Here is a 22,605-nt window from a genome sequence, read left to right as displayed (position 1 = left end):
GGTATGATACTGAAGCTTTTTTTTCCGCTAAACTGAGTTGTGTTCTTGAATGGTGTATTAAACCAGTCGTTGTGTTTTCATAGGTCCGCGAAATATGTAGTCAGATATGACTAAGGATCTGTTACCTACGAAAACAATATTTATCCTACAATCGAGCCGTCAAGGTATGCTGGCGTGTAAACGCAAATATTGATGTTTTTTCTTATTGGTGAAGTTTTTGGTGACTTGGTGACTTTTCTTCGTTTTGCTGATCTGTCTTTTTACAATAAACATTTTTATTTTTTTTAATCAAGAAGTATAATTTCGAGATTTTACTAATAATTCCCTGTTTTGCATAGGAAAATATTTACTATCTTTTTTTATTAATTATCACGATATGTAAACTCAATGTTGATTCAGCGATGACTGATGTTTTATAACTAGGTGCAAATCTCTTAAGTCTTACTAACCTTCGGTCACTAGCCTAATTAGTATTATCATTTATATTTTAAGGGAATTAGATCTATTTGCAGGAGGAAACATCGTGGATTATGTGGAAAATAAAATGACTAATTTTTAAAGTTAGTAAATGAAAGGTAGAATTTAAAACCAAAAAATGGGGTTCACCAAACGCAAAAAAAAGGAGGAAGAAACTTGCGAGATTGGGGCCGACTTATCGACCTCTGGAGTACAAGAAATTGTAAATCACTAGTATTGGAAGGCTACAAACTAGATTGTGAAGTTGGCAGCTTTCGCAATGCTGCTATTCACACAGACCAAGAATTGATAAAATTCTGGTCACAAACAGAGACTTTATTCAACAGAATAAAGATAGAAGAAGGCAGAAATGCCAACCAAAGGTACTGTGGGAGAGCTGGGCTGATGGCTAGCCTTGTCTATTGTAAGAGTTCACATGGAGTGATAAGTATTCATCAGGAGTACTTAGATGCCATCTGTGAAGAGCATAATGAACAGAGATTCAAGCTTAAAAACTTGAAGAAGCAGCACGAGATTGAGATTTCTGTAATGAGAAATTAACTCAACACACAAATTGATGCCCTAAAGGCTTCAAATGAAAGATTAGAGCAAAGAATTGACATGATTCTCACTGCAAAAAAAGGAGGGTGTGAAGAACCAATCACCATAAAAGCTGATCGTACTGATCAAAAAAAGGAAAAGGAGAAGTTTGGTGTCTTCTCTAAAGCTCAAGATAAAGAGCAAATAAAGGTTACTGGTTCAAAGATACCATCATCCAATGCCTTTAATGTGTTTTTACGGAAGGTAACCGCCGCCGTAAATTTTTTTTTTTTTTCCTTGCAAGTAAGAGGTAGGGAGAAACCTTACATAGGGACCAGAGGGATTTAAGTGTGATCCTCATCCAACTGGTACTGTGAGATTCTTACTCACTAAAACTCTCTCCATACAACTTGCCGGTGCAGCAAGCTCCGTCGTATACATTGGACTTTGGCTCCAGGAGAACACTTTCCATTTATACCTCAAATCGCGTCCAGAGTGACCTCACAGCGGATATACTTAACGGGCATGGTTATCTATAACCCGAGGAGAGACATCATCGTACTGACTCAAAGGTCCCTACAATCATCTGTATTGCACACACGGCTCCTTACACGACCACATCCCCAGCCCGGCGTTTTTATTGGGCTGCGTTGACCACCAGTCTCCCACTAGTTTCGGCCACCGTGTTACAGAATCTTGTAGGATAGGGTCCACGAGACCTTTTATTGCCCTACTTCGTCTAGTCTCTTAGTTAGCTCTAGAATCCCACTCTAGAGTGCACCAGCCATGGGCTCCAACTAGGCCGCACCCATTAGATACTTTTATGTATCATTAAGTCACCAAAGGGCGATACTGCTTTTTGGCCTTGAGGTGCGTTTCTACACTAGATGCTAATGCCCTTGTGGCTGGACACACATCAGTTATTTTGAATAAAAATGATTATCGTGGACATTTTCATCATCTGAGTTGTTCCAACTGCATCATAGAAAGTAGAAACAATTTTGGTGCCCCTGGGAATAGAACCCAGCCATTGCTCAATGGAAGCATAGCATTCTACCACTGTGCTAAGGGCACCCCGCCGCCGCCGTAAAAGGAAACAGGAAATTGTTGAAGAAAGATATTCTTCTAACAGAAAAGACGGAGAATGACTGGACAATCATTCTTAAAAATTGTGATATGAAACCTAAGGTTTCAAAAAAAGCTGATGCCTCAAAAACTTCAAAAACAGCAGATGCCAATAGGGTTGCCCCATTCCTAGAAGGTATAAAAAAGAACTTCAACTGTGACACGAAACAGTTGAAAGTACCCGCTTCAAGTTCTAAAACTTGTAAAAAAAATACTGAAAGATGATTTGTTACTGTCATATATAGAAGGTTGTGCAAAGTCGAAAATTTTGACTGAGCGCAAATTCAAGATGAAGAAAACTTCTTCGCTTAAGGTACCTCCTCCTCACACATCGAGGAAGAAACAGCCGAATTGGTTAGATAAGCTATCCAGAGAAGAGTTGCTAGACCTAGCAATCAACGGAAAGAGGCTCAAGGACTGCAAATACAAAATTGTAGTCGCTTATGGTTTCCCCCGAGGAGAATACATCATTAGGGAGACCTGGGCCAAAAGAATAGGCATAGAGGAAAAGAATATTCCTCTAGTAAAAGACATTGAAGGAGAGGGTAGAATCCTTCTCATTAGAGATGAATTCTGCTTTCAAGCTGCAGAAACTCTAGGGAGCTCTTCAGAAAATGTAAGAGTATTAGTTGCCGAAAACGAAGTAGGCGACTACATCTCTAGGAACAGATCAGCTTTGACGAAAATATTCTCCGATCTTCGTCAAAATTGGAAGAAGTATGTGCCTGTTGATAAGGCAATAAAAGTTATAAAAAGGGGGCTATCTGATAATTCTACAGTAAGCCATAAAGAGTTCTTCCTTTCCGAGCTGAATATAGAACAGCTCAGGAAAGACATGAAAGTTGATAGTAAACATCACATGGAACACTGATAGAAATCCTATTATTAAAAGAATTTTATTAAATAATATATATTTTAATAAAAAACAAGTTATACGGCTTCTAAGCTGTACAAAAAATTATTGTCTACCCAACAATATACCAAAAGTTAGTAACTTTACTAATAAAAGTAAGGATGTAAGTTATGATTCAAATCTCATGCCTACATCGTATAAAAGCAAGAATGCTAGAAACAAGCATTCAAAAAAGTCTATGTCTAGTTAAAACAATGGCCAACCATATCAATGGAGAAGAACTCCGACAACAGTTAGACAGAGTGTCAACGGGATTATCGGACTCTCTTATATATACCAGAAAGCATCGCAGAAAAGATGATAACTTCACCTTCTGCATAGTCAGAAGGTCAAGAAAAAAAGAAATTTCTGAAGCCATGGATATACTTGGCCTAGAAATATTAAAAGAAATTCCGACTCGTGATAGGGTGGAGAATAAAAGAAGATGCAAGTCCATAGAGAAGGCCAAGCTCTATAGTCTTAACATCAACCATTTCTACGGAAAGAAGGAGGACTTGGAAATCCTCCTTAAAGTAGAAAAGCCAACAGTCTTGTGTCTTCAAGAAACTTGGAAGAAATCCTTAGGTTCTACGAGACTAGAAAAGTATATGGTGGTGGAGACACCAGCCATAGGAAAGAATCGGCCAGGTCTAATGACTCTAGTCAGAAAAGACGGGGCAGTAAGATGTTCCAAAAATCGGGATGACGACAATATTCTACAAACTGTCGTTGAATTCAAAACTTGTACGGGATGGACAAAGGTCTTAATAATCAATGTTTACGTTCCACAAGAGAGAGAGTTAAAGGCCGAAACTCTAAGTAAAGTAATCAACCTTCTTAGAGTTGAGAGGGATAAAAGAAACTATAAGGAGATTGTAGTGATGGGGGATATGAATACTAATGATTCTTCCCTCAAAAAGAAGCTTGCTATCGCAGGGTTAAGCCCCGCAATAAACTATAACAGGTTATCAGGGACAAAAATCCTGAGTGAATGACAAGTCTCTAAAAGACGTATTGATACGATATTTAGGGTCTTAATTCAGGACAACGAGAAAGTAACAATTTCTCGAAGATGGACGGTAAGTGATCATCTCTTGCTGAAGAGAATGATATCTCTTTCTTCTCCAGTGAGAGAACGGTCATTTGCCTACAATAGGAAGAAACTTGAGCATCCAGGAATGAAAGCTAAGCTTTCAAGAAAGTTGAATGAAAAAACATTCACACTAGATTAACTCTCTAGAGTTTTAAAAGACGTTCGTATATCCTCCAAGATATACAGTAAAGTGGGGACATTCAAAGGGCTGCCCATCAGATGGAGACACGTAAATGTCTTTAAAAGTTTTAGATATGCTACTAAGCGTATGCTAACGAATAGGTCCGTAACGTCTGTGCATAGGTACATGTTACTGAAGGATAAGATTAAGGCAACAAAGATAAAAGTTCGGAAAGATCGAGCCAAACTTTGGGCCTTCGAGGGCATTGAGCTCTATAAAAGTAACAGATCCAGAGACTTCTGGAAATGGTTGAAAAGTTCTTCTAACGTCACTGTTAGATTAGACAATGTTTGCTTGAAAGATGTATCAGGCATGGCTCATAACGAGCATAAAAAGAAGTTAGAGATAGCCAATGACTTTTACGCTAATCTAGCTAACTCAATTTCAGACGTTGAAAATGTCTATCAAAAAAATATCGAAAGGGATACTCCAGAGAACATCACTATGGAGGAATTATTGAGAGCCACTAATAACTGTGGTAACAACAAGGCAGCTGGACCGGATGAGATTCCAACCGAGCTATACAAGGTACTACTTAAACCTAGTTTAGTAGATAAAAAGCTGTCCCTGTTCCTAGTAAACGAGTTCAATAGAATACTAACAGGAGACAGCCCTCCTGTTAGCTGGAGTGCTGCTGACATGATTTGCCTCCATAAAAAAGGAGATGTGTCAGATCTCAACAACTATAGAGGAATTGCGCTAATTAACACAATTATCAAAATTTACTTAAAAATAGTAAACGATAGACTTACACAGTTTGTTGAAGAAAAGAACATTCTTTCTCCTTTCCAAGCCGGATTTAGAGCAGGAGAAGAATGTATGAATCAGATTGCAACCTTGCTGGAGGTGGTTAAAAGAAGAGAATTTCGAAGTCAACAAATATTTCTATGTTTTATTGACTTTGAAAAAGCTTACGATAATGTTAGCCATGAGCTACTATTTAATAAGCTAGAAAGGTATAGTATTCCAAGATATCTTATAAACACACTGAAAGATATCTATGGAAATACTGAGATGAGAATCCGTATAAACGGAGACACAAGTAGTGGATATCTCTACAAAAAAGGTGTGAGACAGGGGCGCCCCTGTTCTCCTACGCTGTTCAATCTATTCATAAATGATATTTTGACGGTATCACGGGATTGAGCGTTCCTCGCTCAAATATAAGCCTGCTCGGACTAATGTTTGCAGATGACATCCTAGTTCTAGGCAATACTCTTGCTGATTTGAAACACAAAGTATGTCAAATCAGCAGATGGGCAGTTGAGAATCGTATGAAGATCAACTGTGACAAAAGTGGTATCTTAGTATGGGATGCCAATAATAGATCCGAGTCGGTAGATGTCGCTATCAAGACTGACTTTGGAAAAATCGGTAAAGTCGCCGAATACAGGTATTTGGGTGTTCTTATAAAAAGATCAACTGTAGAAGAACACCTAGTAAGGGATGGAGCCTTCAGAGGCAAAAAAGCTTTAGAAGTCTTGAAACCAAAGCTTCTAAATAAAGGAATTAATATAGCTTTTAAAGGTATATTAATAAAAAATGTGCTATTGCCCTCACTAATGTACGGAAGTGAATTATGGGGGATGTCTAGTATAAGGTCTGGTGGGATCAATAGAATCCTAAGAAAAGCGATCCGAATGAAATTTCGAACCAAGATAGTGCCATTAGATAGGATAATGGACGAACTTTGTAGAATAGAGTTCACGTTCAGGCTGCCCTAAGTAGATTAAGGAAGTGGAAACACAATAAATCGATTATCTCGGAATTTATTAACCAACCTCCGAGGGAAAGGAAAACAACGTGGAGTTCGAGGACTAGACGTTGGTGTAAGAGATATATCGGGAACGATTATGAAAGCATTGCCTACATTATAGACAAGAACAAGATTTTAGAGGTACTTAAGGCGAGGGGTTCCTACAACACCACCTTAGGTGCTCTAGTAGCAGATAAGTATGGAATCTGTGACTCGCAGATTAAGCACATACTATCAAAAGTAAACAACAGGCAGATCAGGAATTACACCAGGCTTCGGTGTAATTTATTAGATGGTCTTCTGCATTGGCTAATGCCAACAGAATCCCTCCTTTTTATAGGACTCATTGTTTCCTATGTGAGGGAGAACGAGAAGACCTTGAACACTTCTTGTTAGACTGTCCGACGCTCTCTAACACAAGATCTCTATATGAGAATAGAATATATGAGTTGAGATCTTCAACTCAAACAAAAGAGGAGTTAGTTAAGATGATTATTGGTAACATTAATGGCATCAAAACTTGCTTTGATAAAAGGAGGTCTCTACTTGTAAGAGTAGAGTTCTTAGACAAGATGATTGTACAACGATATATCGTTATACGAGAAAAGGAAAGGCTTGTAAGCCAGAACAGATCTAGAGAAATCTAGAATAAAAAAAACACACTTTTACCTGGGGGAGGTATGGCAAGCTGCTGGTACCGTAGCATTTACGTTAAACTAGTTAGGTTCTTAACTGACGAGTGGGTCAGACGTGTTATTCTCTTAGAACCCTGCTGAACGCATGTCACAGACAGGAATGTTTGTGGTTCTAATCCTAAGGGATACTTTTTCTCCTACAAGCAAGGCCTTTATGGTATGCTGGCGTGTATCACAAGTTATTGGCTGTTAAAGTTTCTATTTGCTGGGTGGCTTTTCTTAAAAACAATGAAAGTTTTATAGTTTTTTTTTAGTAAATGAAAGATAGTTTTGAAAACAGGCTTAGATAAATTATAGAAATATAAATATTTAGTTTTATCTTTTGATGTATGGCGTAGAATTTACTTGGCCCTGTAAGGTCTTTACTCAGGAATGAAGCGTGTTATCTTTAACTTTTTAACAAATGAAGATATTCTTTAATGTAGTATTTTAAATACTAAAATTGAGCTTTAAGGTATGTAACATAAGTAACAGAATGTCAAAGGTTTTTACATGCTGTCTGGATTTTGTTTTTTTTTCTAAATTATTGCAATTCATGCAATTTTAATTTTGTAAAATATTTAATACTTCAACTTGATTTTTAATCTCCTATGGTGCAGTGGTAGCATGCTAGTCTGTCACGCTGGTGGCCCGGGTTCGAGTCCCGGTGGGAGAGGAAGTTTTTGTAAAAAGATACAATTTAAAGAAATAGTATATTTAAATTTACAAATTTAAATGAATAAAATATTTGTATACAAATAAAAGTAAATTTGAATATATAAATATTATTAACCAAAATTTAAATACTTGTTAAAATATTATTAATAATATTCATTGTAACTTACTTTCTTTAATTCTTATTTAGTAAATATTTCTCAATATTATAAATATCTTTCATGGCTTCTTCTTTATAATTCACTTCTTTAATATCTGTTATATTATTTCTCATTCTTATTTCATCATTATAATTATCTTGTCTAGATCTCAGTTTAATAATATAATCTTTATATAAAAACTTCTTTATAAACATCTGAGACTGATTCGCGTCATTGTCTGCCATTTCTCTGAAATCTGAGGCACTAAGGCCTAGTAGAAGAAGTGCTTGATCATTAAATAATGTTCCCCATATTTGACCAGTACTATCACTAATATTAGCATTTATTAAATATCTGTAATTGCATTCATAAGATGTTTTATCACATTTCTCACATCTGTACTCTTCAAATTCATTCTTATAGACCTTTTTTGTACAGTTTTCTTCTTTACATGAGTCATACATCATATTGTCTTCTTTAATGAACATCAATGTGGCGCGCACTGCCGAAAAAGGCATCTCTTGGTTTTTTACGTCGCTAATCAAAGAAATCTTCACGTCTCGCTCTGGTAGGGAAATTTTCATATCTTTGCCGCCTTCATTGTACCAGCCTAAAATTGAATGAGACTCGGGAATGTCTGGATTTTTATGAAGTTGAGACGAAAAAACACTCGACAAACTTAGACCACCAAAATCAGAGACTTTTATATTTTTTATAGCCAAAACAGAATCCACTTCGATTTCTTCCTCGGCTTTGCCGCCCCAGAAAGTGGCTCGTATACTGCCAGTTTCGTCGATCAAAGTAATGTCTCGTCTTACTGACTCTTTTTGAGTGGATTTCACGACAAAAGACACGGCTTCGCCCGCGTCTTTTACAATTCCAATCACGTCCACTGGATTTGGACTGGGAACCATGTCTTTAATTTTTACAAAATCGAAAAAATATTTCGGCGTCTCGTTATCCTCGACTTTTTCTATCTCAGAATTCACGTCTAAATGGATTTCGTAGTCGTTGTTGTTATTGCTAAATTGTTTATTAGACATTTTCACTAGGCCTTTTTGTATCGTGTAAACTCGTCCTATTTCAATTATCGGGTAAAACATGTCTACCACCTCAGAAAAGGCCACGACTTTGATTTGCCCAGTTTCGTCCGCAAACTCAAAACTGAAAAGTTTGCCTTCTCCTCGTTTACTATTAAATTTTTTTATTTCACTTTTTGACACTATTCTTCCTTTAATTATCCACATCTTGTGAAACGGGTTTATCGCGTTAATTTGTGTAAATTTATTCAAATCTGTCGTCTCTTTTACTCTCGGGACTTTTGTATTGACCAAATTCTCAGTCTCAGAAATTTTAGATTTTTTTACATTTTCTGTTATATTGGGCGCTTGACTTCTTGTTTCATTTAGACTCGCTTTTCCTGTCTCATAATTCACAGACTTGCCTATTTCTACGTTACACTTCTCATATTCTTCTATTTGTTGAATATAAATATAATTACTGTCTTTTAGAGCTCGAATATTCCAAAGATTTAATTTTATTAAAGTGTATTTATCGACTTTTTCACTGTCAAAAAGAGGTGTCAAATCACTAGAAAAAACTGCTCTCATGTAAAACTTCCCATCTGACACATTCGCCCTGTATCTAAATTTTTCACCTGCTTTATTTCCAATTTTTTGGAGACTAGTAATTTGTAAAACTGGTTTATTAAAAAGTGGATTTTGTTTTTGATTGTTGTAAATCACTTCAATTGTTCCTTCTTCGATTTTCATGGGTGTGTAAAAAAACAAGAAAAAAAAAAAAATTAAAAAAAGATTTTTTTTAATTATTACCAAAAACAATAGTAGAATCAATCATAATAATCATAGAAGCAGCATCAAATGCTGTTTTAATAATATTAATTTTTGTCTGTAGTGGCTCATAAACTTTTTTCTCGACCATGTCTACGACTCCTTTAATCCCAACTCCTGAGGTAAATTTGCCATTTTTGAAATCTCTCCTTAAAAGAGGAATTGTGATCGTCGTGTCAAGGCCAAAATTTTTTGCTAAAACGTAAGGAATTTTCTCATAACTTTGAGACACGGCTTTACAAATAAAATATTTTCGATTTGAAAAATTTTTAGAAATTTCTTTAAAAAATTTAGAAATTCTCATTTCTACAGAACCGCCTCCTGTCACGACTTCTTTATGTTTTTCTACTGTTTTTATAACATTCAAGGCGTCATTGACACTTCTTTCTACTTCATTTATTACTTCTATACCTGGTCCTTTTAAAATTAAAGTACACCCACCAGTAGATTCTCCTTCGAAATAATTGTATCTTTCTTTGCCAATTTGTCTCTCTTCGAATAACTTACAAGTGCTTACACAATTTTCCAGATAATTCGTGCTACTTACGATTTGACCGCCAAATGCGCCGCAAATTCGAGTTAAATCTTCTTTGGCGACACGACCAGCACAAAAAATATTCTTTTTTGCGAAATATTGCGTGGCGTAGTCGCCAATGGGCAGGGAACTCAAGACGACATTCGCACCACTTTTTATAATTTTATCTAATTTTTCTTTTATAAGATCCCATTCTGTATTGACAATCTTTTTATATTCTTCAATACTGTCAATTTTAAGTTCAGCGTTGTCTCGTTCGGCCTTCCATTCTAATTCTACGTTTATACAGAGAATTTTAGGATTTAAAATTTTTTTTGGTTGTTGTTCGTAGCCCGCGTAGGTGAAACATTTCTCAAATGCGATGCCATTTACAAGAAAAGAATCAGAAATACTTCCTCCTGATATCTTTTTGATACCAATCTTGTTCAAATCTCCCTTGACATTTTTGACAGCTTCTACTATCATTTTCGCAAATTTTGTTTTTACATTTCTAATATTTTTAGAAATTATAGCAGTCTCTGCTAAACTGACGAGTAGTTCGTCGTTATACTCGACTTTATAAGATTTTACTTCTTCTAAACAAAGATTTTTTAGTTCTTGTAATGTTTCATAAATTTCATCAAGGGGAAAATCTTCTTTAATAATTGATTTTAACATATTTAAAATGGACGCGGTCTGAATGACGACACTTGTAGTTCCGTCTCCTACTTCGTTATCTTGAGATTCAGCCAATTTTACAAAAAATTGACCTACTGGATGGATAATTTTCAATTTTTTTAAAATTGTCGCGCCGTCGTTGGTTATTAAAAAATTTTCACCAGTGAACAATTTGTCCATCCCGTAAGGTCCGAGCGTAGACTCTAAAATTTCCGATATTTTCACACATGTGTCGATGTTAGAAATGACTTGTAGTTTCCCTTCTCTCGGGTCTTGTATTTTTTCTGTTTCTATAAAAAGTTGATTCATTTTTAGGGGCACAAAATGGGGAAGAATGAATTTTTCGAGGTGGAAAAATTTAATGAAGAAAAAAATGACAAGGAAATGACACTTGAGGAATTTATAGAACAAGAAGATTTTATTCCAGTTTTTAATATACCATTGTCAGAGTTAAATAAAAAAGAAGAGTATCCCTTTTCATTCTCAGAATTTATAAGAAAGAATGTAAATCAATAAAAATTAAACTTCAATTTTAAAATTCAAGTTTATTTAAATGTTTCTAATAAAATGGGTCTTTACATTTCTTAATGGCAATTTTTGTACAGTCAACTTTCTTTCGAATTTGTTTGTATTTTGCAACAAAATTAAAAGAAAATTGCAGTCAAATTTTCACCTAAATTATATTTTTTAATTTTAAATATGACTTTTAAATTATATTAAAAGTTATTAATTTTAAGTCTCAATTTGCTTTTTTTTTAAATTTACTTTTTTTTCTGCCCCTTTCAATGAACTCAGAAATAAAAGAAATTTTTAGAAATACTTTGAATCCTGACATAGTAGCCAGAACAAAATCAGAAGAAAGATTAAATCAATTACAAAAAGATTATAACTTTCTCTTATCTTTACCTACTACATTTATGAAAGATTCGGATTTGATGATCAAAAAGACTTCTTCTTTATTTTTTAAAAATGCAGTGATCAGCGAATGGTCAAATTTGGAATTTGAGCACACCAAGAAAATCATAATTTCCAATTTGGTAGATTTTTTCATGTCTTCTGATGAAAATAATATTGTCTCTTACAATGGTATTCTTATTCATATTTACAATAAAGAACCAAGTAATGTCACTAATGAATTATTGACTAATGTATCAAATATGATTAAATCTTACGACATGTTACAATTTACTGTGGCCTTGAATATCATCGAACAGATTTTCCACGCTGAAAAGATCAAATACAATTTAGAAGACATTTTAGAATTAATTTACAAAACTTCAGGACAAGAACTTCTTACAAATTTGCATACTGTCATTTCTAAAAATGACTATAAAACAGCATCAGGAATTTTGAGATTTATTTCTAAATCTTACAATTATTATTCAATTCCCGAATTTTTACAAAGATTAGATGTTTTCTCTTACGTCATAAATATTTCTACAGAAATATTGAAAATTCAAAATAATTCAGATTTCTATTTTATGAAAACTAAGAAATGGACAGCATTTTTCTTATTCAAAGCAGCGAACAAAGGAGTCAAGAAATTTTATAAAAATGAAGAAATGTCTAAATTTATAATTGTACCAGATAGATTTTCTTATATTTATGAAGTATTTCTTTCTCAATTGAAAATGGAGAAATTTGGTAATAAATCTGAACCAGTAGAAATGTACGCTGTGGAATTTATGACTTTATGCGCCTCTGATAAAGAAACATACAAATTTATGGAGAAAGACTTGATTTGGTTGATTACAGAATATATTTTATACATGCATGAATTAAATGAAAATGAAGAAGATGATTTCCAAAATGACCCAGAGAAATTTCTCAGAGAAAAATATCATTATTTCGGATATGACATAAGAAATGAATGTGGCACACTTTTTACAGAAATAATGAAGACTCTAAAACACACCGAGCAAGGGATGAATTGGATTTGTCAATTTTTTATACAAAATTTGGAAAATGCTAAGAAAAATCCAGTGGCAGAAAATTTGAAGAAAAGTTACGGAATATATTTCCTGCTCAGTCACGTGACACACACGATTTTCAAATCTTCGAAAAGTTCATTCGAGAATATTCTGACGAATTATGTCTTCTACGATATAAAATATGGAAATTTGATCATGAAATCTCAGGCCTGCTATTTACTGTCTTTTATTGAAGAACAAGTCACTGTCAGTCAGAATTTATTAGACGCCATTGGTGATGTCATCAATATTGTCAGGGGGAAACATCCAATTCTCAGTGTGGACTCAACTTTGGCTATGAACTTCTTCATTAGTAACAAGGATCTGACGAAATACGTCAGTGTCTACATTGGCGAACTTGTCCAAAGTGTCTTGACTTTGAGTGCCAATTATGACATTGAACCCTTGACTTATCTTCTGGACAATATCATGCAGTCATTTACGAATGAAATCGCTGTATTCGCCCCAGATCTAGTCAGGTCTATGGGAAATTTGATCTTATCTCATTTAGCAAATGAACAATCTGAGTCAGACGACAAAATGATGGTCATTTCAGGATTCTTAAGAAATGTCGAGACTGTCATAAACACAGAAAATCATCCCCAGGAATTGACACTTCGACTATATCAAAACTTCTATAATGTCTTGGAAATTATTATTAGAGAAAAAAAAGACAACTTTTACCAGGAAGTACTAGACATTATAAATTGCTTCTTCTACTCAATAACTACCTTTGATAATTCTATGTGGAACTTATTTACTCTGATCTTAAATTTGCCCATTGAGGACATTTTGGTTTATCCTAATGAAATTTCTGAAATCATTGACAATGTGGTTTGTAATGGGAAAGAAGTCGTCTTAGACAATTATATTCTAGATAAAATACTCTCTTTTAGTGTAAAACTTTGTATTGCTGACGAAGACGGCATGTACGACGAAGATTTCATTTCTGGGTGCAAGATCATGGAAACTCTACTTTTAAATGTCGGAGAAAAATTATTTTCTTTATATCCTGAAAAATTAGACATCTTTATAAAATTAATAGCAGAGGCAATTCCACTTTTAGAAGAAGATTCTTCTGCAATAATTTATGGCTTGGAAATCATCATGAACTGCTTCTACATTTTACCATTGGAAACTCTCCAAATATTGAAACTTAGAGGTTTTGATGGCATTTTCTTTAATCGTCTATATGAAAAAAGAAAGGAATTCTGTCGGGTTCATGATAAAAAAATATGTCTGAGATTCTTAGGGAAATTATTTAGTCTACCACAAACAAATATTCAAGTAAGACTAAATATAGAAAAAATAGCCAAAAGTTTTCTTACAATTTTCTGTACTCTGCCTGATGCTATTGAAGCCAGGAATAAATTATTCACTAAGAAAGATAAAAGCAGTGAGGAATCTGAAGAAAGTGCTGAATATGAATCTGAGGAATATAACGATCTAGAAGAAGACATCTACTTCTCTTCTATCTTGGACAAATTTGATCCTTATCCTTATATTTATAATATATTTGCTTCTGCTTCTCAAAATACTATAGGGAATCTTGTTATATCAAGTATGTCTAAAGAACAGATGAATAAAATACAAGACGTATTTACTAATAAGTCAAAGATACAACAGAAATTCTAAGAACCAAATAAATATTTTAAATTTATGCTATTTCATAAAAAATCATCTGTATTTAAGCTTTTTTGCATAAACAGTTTGTTTGTTAACAAACAAACCAATTTAATTTTACATAAATATGCAAAAAAAAATAAAACTGCATAAATTTATTGGACCTGGTACCCTTAAATGATACATAGATTGAACTATCAAGATTTTATAAAAACAGTATCAAAGATATCAGAATCAGAATCTGCAATTTCTATACCAAAGTCTACAGATGATATACCTTTTTTAGAGATGTTACTAAACTTCTCAGATGCTTCTTATATAAAATTAAGAATTTTACAAGAAAGTGGATTCTCTATAAAAGTTTCCAAAGAATATTTAAATAACAAGAAGAAATATTTCAAGCAAGAAGGTGAATATATTCGCCGCCAGATAGAAGATTTTTACAATTCAAGTTCTATTCGATTAATTGATTTATCTTACCTAGTAATATTTTTTAAATCGGATTTTTATAAAGATTTAATCGACAAATTAGATTATGTTTCTACTAAAAGGCATCAGATGCTTTACGACTTTGAAGAATTATTTTATCGGACTTTAGATATTGAAAATTGTCTAATATCTAAAAATCCTATTGATATATTAGGGATACTCGATGCATGTAAAGTGTACAATTTGGATATTCATAAGCATATACTGAAAATTCTCAAATATGCCACGAATGAACCAAAGAAAATTCCGCAATATAAAAGATTACTAGATCTAATTAATAAGAAATCTTTATTATTTACTACAAATGACGAAAATATTGAATTTTACAAAGAAAAATTCCTCAAATTTGAACAGATAAATTCTTTGAGAAATATTGTACATAAATATAAAGCAAATGATTTATTTTTAGAAATAAAAAATGTCGAAGAAAATATCAAATTGATACTTCCGATATTAAAAAGGGAATTTGTCTCTTGTAAAAATATAAACCAGCAGATCACACTCATGAAGGATTTTTCTATATTTATGTCCTACAAAGAATTTTTAGACAATACTTCAGCAGAAAGGATGAAAATTTATGAGCACCTGATTTGTATTTTACAAACTAAAACTTCAGAAATTTCTCATATTATAGAAATCGTTAGATACACCAAGCAGTTACTTCATTTGTTCTTTAGACAAGAAAATAATTTATTCGTTGAAACTCTTAATAGAAAGATATGTTATTATGAAGAAATTATAAACAAACAAAATCAAAAGAAAGATATTAAGTACCTTTTAAATTCGATATTGGTCACTACAAAAGATTATGATTTGGAAATTAATTGTGATCCTTTCTTCAATGACCTACTAAATTATTTCAAAAAAGATTATAAGATTGATAGCATTAAAAGACTAAAAAAATCTATAGAATGTTTTATAGAAATTACTAAAACTATCGACGATGTTGAGTATGAAATGTTTTTAGATGAGATTGAGGAAATATTTAATATTTTACAGAAGATTATTAATTTGAAAATCAAGTTTTACATTAGCAGAGGATATGATTTGGATTTAAAAAAAGAAGTTAATAATTTAAACTATAAATTAATTGAACACAGATTGATGATTTTAAAATTTGAAGAGATGAACAAATCAAGCATGAAATTTTTACTTATGTCAAATCCGCACTTATGTAAAATTAATCGAATAGCAGACACGTACCTGAATAATATTTTCAAGGATCAAAATCTAAAAGTCAATATTTCCTCAGAAAAAGATCTTTATAAGATTTTAGATTTGATTCATGAAATATTTTTTGATAAAAATTTATTTACTAAAAATTTGTCATCTATAATTGACAATATCTTAGATACTCATACTAGACTAACTGAATACATTGATCTAATTTATAAATCCAGAAATATGAATGTTTATGAAATATTTAAAACATTCAAAAAGTTACATAAAATTAGAAAAGACCTTCCACAATATGTAAATTTGTCATGTACAACAAAATTGAGCACTCTGAAAACGAAACTTACAAGACATTTTTATCAAAATCAGGACATAATTAAGAGACCATTTGACAATATTAAGGACACAATATTAATTTATAAAATCGGGACTAAGATACTAAAAAAAGATATTGTAATTGATTTACCACATGTTGAATCCTTCTCAGAAATTATAAAATTTGCAGAAGAATGGATTTGTACATTTAGTAAGTTTATATCAAATCAAGAAAAAAATTTCAATTATTCAGAATTTAAAATATTTTACTCAGATTTTAAACATAAGATGTCGCAATACAAAAAATCAAAAAAATTATATGAAATTTTGAAATCCAAAAATGATTTAAATGTTAAGATTAAGGATTTAAAAATAAATGAAGATAAAAAGACAAATGAAATAAGGACATTGTGCAATCATCTCAAATTTACAAAATATATTTTTTCAGATATTAAATCAGAAAAAATATTAGACTGGCTTTTTCTCCATGCACCTGAAAATTTTGAAAATATTTACGCATTACAATTCATCAAAGAACTGTCTAATCATAAAGATAAATCATTTATAAATATTTTAGATAAACACAAATATATTTGTGACGTCATAAAAAATATTTCAGAATTTGAAATGAGAGAATATTCTAGAAAGATAAACTTGATTATGGAAATTTATCAGAAACTTACGAAGATAGAAAATGATATTAAGAAGATCAAATACTCATGTGATGAATTATTGAATTTTGAAAATAGAAACTTATTTTTTAAGATCATTGAAAGAGTAGGTGACGAATTACAAGATTTAGATGTGGATTTAGACTTCTTAAATCATAACCTGATAAATAATGGGCTCGACTCGACAGATCAAAATCTTCTCACTATAATTTCAGATTTAAAATCAGAAGTAGAAGATTTAATTTCTAAGAATAATGAAATTTGTTCATTATTTGTTGATATTTGCAAATACACAAATCTAAGCCTTTTTGATGATTTTTTATATGAATTACAAAATCCTCTAATTGAGCTCAAACTCGACAGGATTTTACGAGAAAAAGAAATTTACAAAGAAAAATTTACTAAAAAGATAGAAGATCTAAAAAACCGGATTAGTGATTTATATTTCGTATCTAATGACGATTTAATTAATTTTGTAAATGGAAAGTTGCCCATAGAAGATTTATTGAAGAATATATACAATATTGATAAACTCATTATTGAAAATAATGAGTGCCTGGGAGTAGAAAGCAAAAAAGAGAAGATTTATTTTTCTACTAAATTAGATTTAAGTTCCATTTTCAAAGCACCAGAAGATTTTGAATTATTTTACAGAAGATTTAAATTAGAGTTTAAAAATGTCTTAATAAGTTATTTCAATAAGAAAGACAAGAACAAGATTCAATTTTTAGATGATTTTATAAATGAATATAAGTTCTTTAATGATTTAGATTTTGAAGAGACAACAAAGATCAAATTTATAAAAAAGCACCAAGAGATTCTTGGCCCAGATTTTACTTTATTGTATCCTAAGCCGCAGATTTCCAAATCTGAAGATTCCTTAGAGTGTTTTACAGATAGTTTAAATCTCTTGCCTTTTGAGATGATTTATTATCCTCCGTCAAATATTTTATACACGAGATTGACTAATACAATTTTCAATAAAATTACACTCGGTCTTTTTTACTACCCAGGTTTAATTTTGTACGGGGAAAGTAGTACAGGGAAGACAGAGACAGTAAAATATTATTGTAAGAGTATAGGGAGACCACTTTATGTTTTCTGTTGTAATGAGAATCTTAATATTATTTTATTAGAGAATATCATTCAGGGTTGTATAAAGAATAATTGGTATTTATGTTTAGACGAGTGTAATAGACTCGGCTTTAATGTCATGAGTAAATTGAGTGATTTATTAGTAGAACATAAAGATAAAATCAAGATATTCTTGACTTTGAACATTGGATATTTAGGAAGGAACAAGTTGCCGACTACGCTTAAGTCTCTTTTCGCGGAGATCAGAGTTGATAATCCAAATATTGAAGATATACTTGATGTGTATTTTAATGAAGAAATGAAAACACTTTTTAGAAATTTAAAAGAGAAGAGTCAAAATCTTTCGCATTATAATTTCTCATTAAGAGCCTTAAACACGATCCTATTTAATCTTAAAGATTCAGATGTGACTCAGAATATGTTAATTTATTATTATGCTCTGTTCAGCGATAAAGATAAATCTTTATTGTCAGAATATCTTCCTTCTCTGACTAAAGAAGAAGTTTTTGAATATGGAATTTCTAGTAGTACTGGGATTTTATTATTCGGAGAGAGTTTGTCAGGTAAATCAGAAATATTAAGGAAGATGATTAATCTTCGAAATATTAATCATTATATTTTCCACTACTATGATGAAGATATCTTATACAGAATCTTAAAAGAGAATACAAATGGAGATTTATGGATTATTTATGATTGTATTTTAGAAAGCAAGTGGATTGAGAATCTAAACTCAGTATTAGATGATAATAAAATATTATGTATGAGGAATGGAGAAGTAATAAAAATAAGAGAGAACGTAAGATTTATATTTGAGACCAATGATATCAGTAAATTGACACCCGCTTCATTGACAAGAGTATTTACAATATATTTTGAGCGAGACATTTCACAATCTAACAAGAATATTGTAAATATCAATGATATAAAGAACAATACAGTTACATTTCTAGAAGGAGAAATGGGAATAGGGAAAAAATCAAAATTCAAAGAAATAGTCAAGAATGAAGAAGTGCTTTATCTTAATTGTAGAGAAATCAAATCTTTAAAGAACTATAAAAAAGACATAATTTATTTAGAGGAATATGAAAAAGCGTCAGATGACGTCATCCAGGAAATTAAGGAACTTCATGAGCATGGAACAGTAAAAGACGAAGAAAGAAATATGAAAATAATTTGTAGCTACAATGGATCAGAAGATTTAAATATTTATAATTTCAAGAGAAGAATAAATTGTCCAATACTCCAAATTCGACCAAATGAAAAAATATTGGAAATGTCTCAAGGAGATCACGACATGACAATACAAAATAATCTTGAAATAATCCAAAACCATGATAAAATTACGCATAGAGATATTTATGAATATTATAAACAAGGAGATATCAAATTTTACGAATGCTTTAAAATATTGAGAAATCTACACATTAACAAGGAATACTTCAGAGACATTTTAAACGTGAATTCGCCGATTTGTAACAGAGAAATCATAGAATTTTGCCTAGAAAATAAATTCAATTTTATTCTTCTAGGAGGAAGACTAACAGGGAAAAATTGGATCTTGAGAAATTACAATATAAGAAAGATAGAAATATTTAATGAGACTTGTAAAATAGAATACGACACAGAGAAAGTTACTGGGATACTTACGACAAGTTTAGATCTCCTGAGTAATGAAATTATAAAAGAGAATATGATTATAAGATTATTTACACCAAGACATTATTTATTAGACCTGAAATATTTTATAGAAGATTTAGACAACAATGAAGAGACAAGCTTCATGAAATATATAAGAAATTTGAAATATAAAACATGTGGATGTTGTATAAATGAAGAGATTATAATGAATAATTATATAACAGTAGAAGATATAATGCGCAATGACATCAGTAAACTTAATAATGACGAAAATTACAATAAGAAAGACGATGTTAAATTATCATCTAAGAATATTGACGATGTTGATTTATTATCATTTAAAAATATTTATAAATTAGTAGATTTTATACAAACTACAGTCTCAACATACAAAGAGTTTATAAAATCCAACAAATTCATTTTAGACGGATTAGAGAAAATCAAGATTTTCCACAATATTTCACAAGATAAAAAGATAAATTTACATAAACACGATTTAATTTTAGTAAAATATCAAGAAGAAATAAACCAGAAAATATTAAAAATTCAGTCACTAGAAAAGGACTGCGAGTATGAGAAAAATATAATAAAAAATAAAAAGCAAGAACATCTTGCATTTTACAATGAAATAGAGAAAAAGAAGAATTTTATAAAGAATAATTTACAAGAGGGAGAAGTCAAATTACAAGAAAGTATAAAGAAGATAAATAAGATCACTAAGAAGAATATAGCAGAGATAAGAAGTATGAATAGCCCACCCAAGGCAGTGCATTATATTATTAATATAATATATAATATGGTAAATAAGAGGAAAGAGAAGAAGACATGGCAAGAGTGCCTAGTATTTCTTAAGACATTTGACATCAACAGCATAAGTAAGAGCAATAATCAAAGAAGTAAAGATGACAATATTAATGACGTAAATAATGATTATAAACTTATTAATGATAATGAAGAAGACATATTTGATTTGGATATTGAAGAATTAAAAGATAAAGAAGTTGAAATATCTAAATCTTCTCATGTCTGCTATCTTTTATACGAGTGGATACTACACAATTATGAATATAAAAGACTTAAAGAAGACATTAAACCACTAGAGGAAGAAATCAAGGATTTATTAAAGAAGGGCAACTTAGCACTCGTCAATATAAAAGAAGAAGAAGAGAAATATGAAATATTAGAGAAGAGACTCAGTGAATATAAAAGGGAATATTCTGAGTGTCAAGTTTTACTAGTCAAGACACAGAGAGAAATATCAAACTTAAAAGACGAGATCTTAAAATATGACGACTTGATCTCAAAGATCAACGAGGAGAAGTCAAATTGGACTGAGTCCGAGTTCGGCCTCGAGCTCGTCTTACCTAAATTATTCATAAATAAGATTTTACTGTCCAGTAGCCACACTGGGGATTATTTAGAGACTAGTATGAAAGATAAGAATTATAAGAAGATAATATCTAATATTTACAAGTATAAGAGGAATATAAAGATCAATAATGTGACACAAGATGAAGAAATTTATAGACTCTGTAAATATCTCATAAGAGAAAAAGATTTCTCTATAATAATAAACCAAGATACTGATTTCTATGAGTGTATTGGTTACACTCATGAAGTAGTAGAGGAATATCCCCATGAGGAAGATATAAATATTAAGGAATTACAGGATGAATTATTAAGAAATATTGTACTTGGAGATATAAATAAGATATTAGGGACAAAGAGAGTATTAGATTTAGAGAGAAAGAGATTAGAAGGAATAAGACGAATAAGAGAATATTATGATATGCTTAATAGAGTGTATAAGATATTATATACGAGATATAAATTATCATTTAAAGTATACGACGAATTTATACGAAATGAAGATCTTTATATAAGTAAGAATGATACATATGAATCTAATTTTATAAGGAAAGATGTTACAGATACATTTAATATTAACATTCTTGATAATGTAAATATAAAACATAATGAAGGTAATGTTTTATTAGATAAATGCATAAAGTACTGTACACATTTAGACCTTGAAGATATAAAGAAATATAAATCTAATATCCTGATTATTACTAATACTGACGACTATGTCTACTACTTAGAGAAGAATATAAAATTCAAGAATATAATAAGTCTAGGAGATAAGAAGAGTAATGAAATATACTCAGACTTATTAAAAAGAGGATCAGATTTATATTTAATAAAGAATATAGACTTATATGACAAATTAGTAGAAGATGAGTCAGAGAACAAATTTGTTTATATAAGTGAATACAGTAGAAGCAGGAAGATGATAAAAGACTGTAGAGTCATTTATATGAAATATAAATATAATTATAAGAGAAGTCTGGAATTATACAGGAGACTGTATGGGACAGAGAATCAAGAGATAATAAAATACCACTGTAAATTAATAGGGAATTTATACAGACACAATTTAGAGAAGAAATATACATTCAGTGTAAGAGATCTAGAGATAATAATAAATTATAAAGAGACCATAAGCATGGAATATCTAAGATATTTAGTTTATAAAAATAAACTAGACGAGGAAGATGAAGAAAAAGTCATGAACATAACACCAATTTAATTATAGTGTGTAGAACTATAAAGTGTAGAAATAATATGATTTAAGTAAAGCTTAAAATAATGACATAGATATGGAATGATTAATAGTTCTTCATTATTTGACCCCTTATGATTCTCGATAAAGCCCTTTACATTGTAGGCGTCTTATTTCTCATGGCTCATCATTTTAAGGATCTAGTAAGAGACCTTATAATAGAAAATAAATACGGGACTAATTATAAATTAGAGACACTAATTCGTCATGGAATATATCCCAAAGAAGAAGACATAGAAGAAGAATATGAGAGACTAGAAATAAAGCCCCTTAAAATACTAAGGATTTATAGTCCACTAATGTTACTGTCTATATTTCTACCAATTACAATACCCTTTATGAAGTTACTATAATAAACATAATAATATGAAGAATAAGGTCTACTATTTAATACTTTATTTAATAATATCCCCATATAATATTATTAT

General features: G+C 31.2%; 6 protein-coding genes and 1 non-coding gene across 7 annotated transcripts; 5 read left to right on the top strand and 2 right to left on the bottom strand.

Moving 5' to 3' along the window:
- Positions 1 to 2,172: 2,172 nt before the first annotated feature.
- On the top strand, positions 2,173 to 2,992 carry VNE69_07225 (uncharacterized protein; the record flags this gene model as incomplete). The annotated part of the gene is made up of 2 exons (XM_065474232.1): positions 2,173 to 2,278; positions 2,313 to 2,992. The coding sequence occupies 2 exons, from the start codon at positions 2,173 to 2,175 to the stop codon at positions 2,990 to 2,992; spliced, it is 786 nt and encodes a 261-aa protein (XP_065330304.1).
- Positions 2,993 to 7,322: 4,330 nt separating this feature from the next.
- VNE69_07908 lies at positions 7,323 to 7,393 on the top strand. Its single transcript has one exon. It is a non-coding gene; the product is annotated as a tRNA-Asp (tRNA).
- Positions 7,394 to 7,567: 174 nt separating this feature from the next.
- Positions 7,568 to 9,304, bottom strand: VNE69_07224 (replication factor A protein 1 (RFA1); the record flags this gene model as incomplete). The annotated part of the gene is made up of 1 exon (XM_065474231.1): positions 7,568 to 9,304. The coding sequence occupies one exon, from the start codon at positions 9,302 to 9,304 to the stop codon at positions 7,568 to 7,570; it is 1,737 nt and encodes a 578-aa protein (XP_065330303.1).
- Positions 9,305 to 9,353: 49 nt separating this feature from the next.
- Positions 9,354 to 10,883, bottom strand: VNE69_07223 (T-complex protein 1 subunit eta (CCT7); the record flags this gene model as incomplete). The annotated part of the gene is made up of 1 exon (XM_065474230.1): positions 9,354 to 10,883. One exon carries the CDS (start codon positions 10,881 to 10,883, stop codon positions 9,354 to 9,356), a length of 1,530 nt encoding a protein of 509 aa, XP_065330302.1.
- Positions 10,884 to 11,359: 476 nt separating this feature from the next.
- On the top strand, positions 11,360 to 14,179 carry VNE69_07222 (importin; the record flags this gene model as incomplete). The annotated part of the gene is made up of 1 exon (XM_065474229.1): positions 11,360 to 14,179. The coding sequence occupies one exon, from the start codon at positions 11,360 to 11,362 to the stop codon at positions 14,177 to 14,179; it is 2,820 nt and encodes a 939-aa protein (XP_065330301.1).
- A 165-nt stretch (positions 14,180 to 14,344) lies between these two features.
- VNE69_07221 (uncharacterized protein) lies at positions 14,345 to 22,144 on the top strand (the record flags this gene model as incomplete). Its single annotated transcript, XM_065474228.1, has 1 exon — positions 14,345 to 22,144. The coding sequence occupies one exon, from the start codon at positions 14,345 to 14,347 to the stop codon at positions 22,142 to 22,144; it is 7,800 nt and encodes a 2,599-aa protein (XP_065330300.1).
- A 107-nt stretch (positions 22,145 to 22,251) lies between these two features.
- Positions 22,252 to 22,530, top strand: VNE69_07220 (uncharacterized protein; the record flags this gene model as incomplete). The annotated part of the gene is made up of 1 exon (XM_065474227.1): positions 22,252 to 22,530. One exon carries the CDS (start codon positions 22,252 to 22,254, stop codon positions 22,528 to 22,530), a length of 279 nt encoding a protein of 92 aa, XP_065330299.1.
- Between the last annotated feature and the right edge of the window lie 75 nt (positions 22,531 to 22,605).

Source organism: Vairimorpha necatrix, chromosome 7 (genome assembly GCF_036630325.1).
Source record: "Vairimorpha necatrix chromosome 7, complete sequence".
Classification (NCBI taxonomy): Eukaryota; Fungi; Microsporidia; family Nosematidae; genus Vairimorpha; species Vairimorpha necatrix.
Note: the sequence above shows the minus strand (reverse complement) of the source record. Positions and strands in the feature narration are given on the sequence as shown.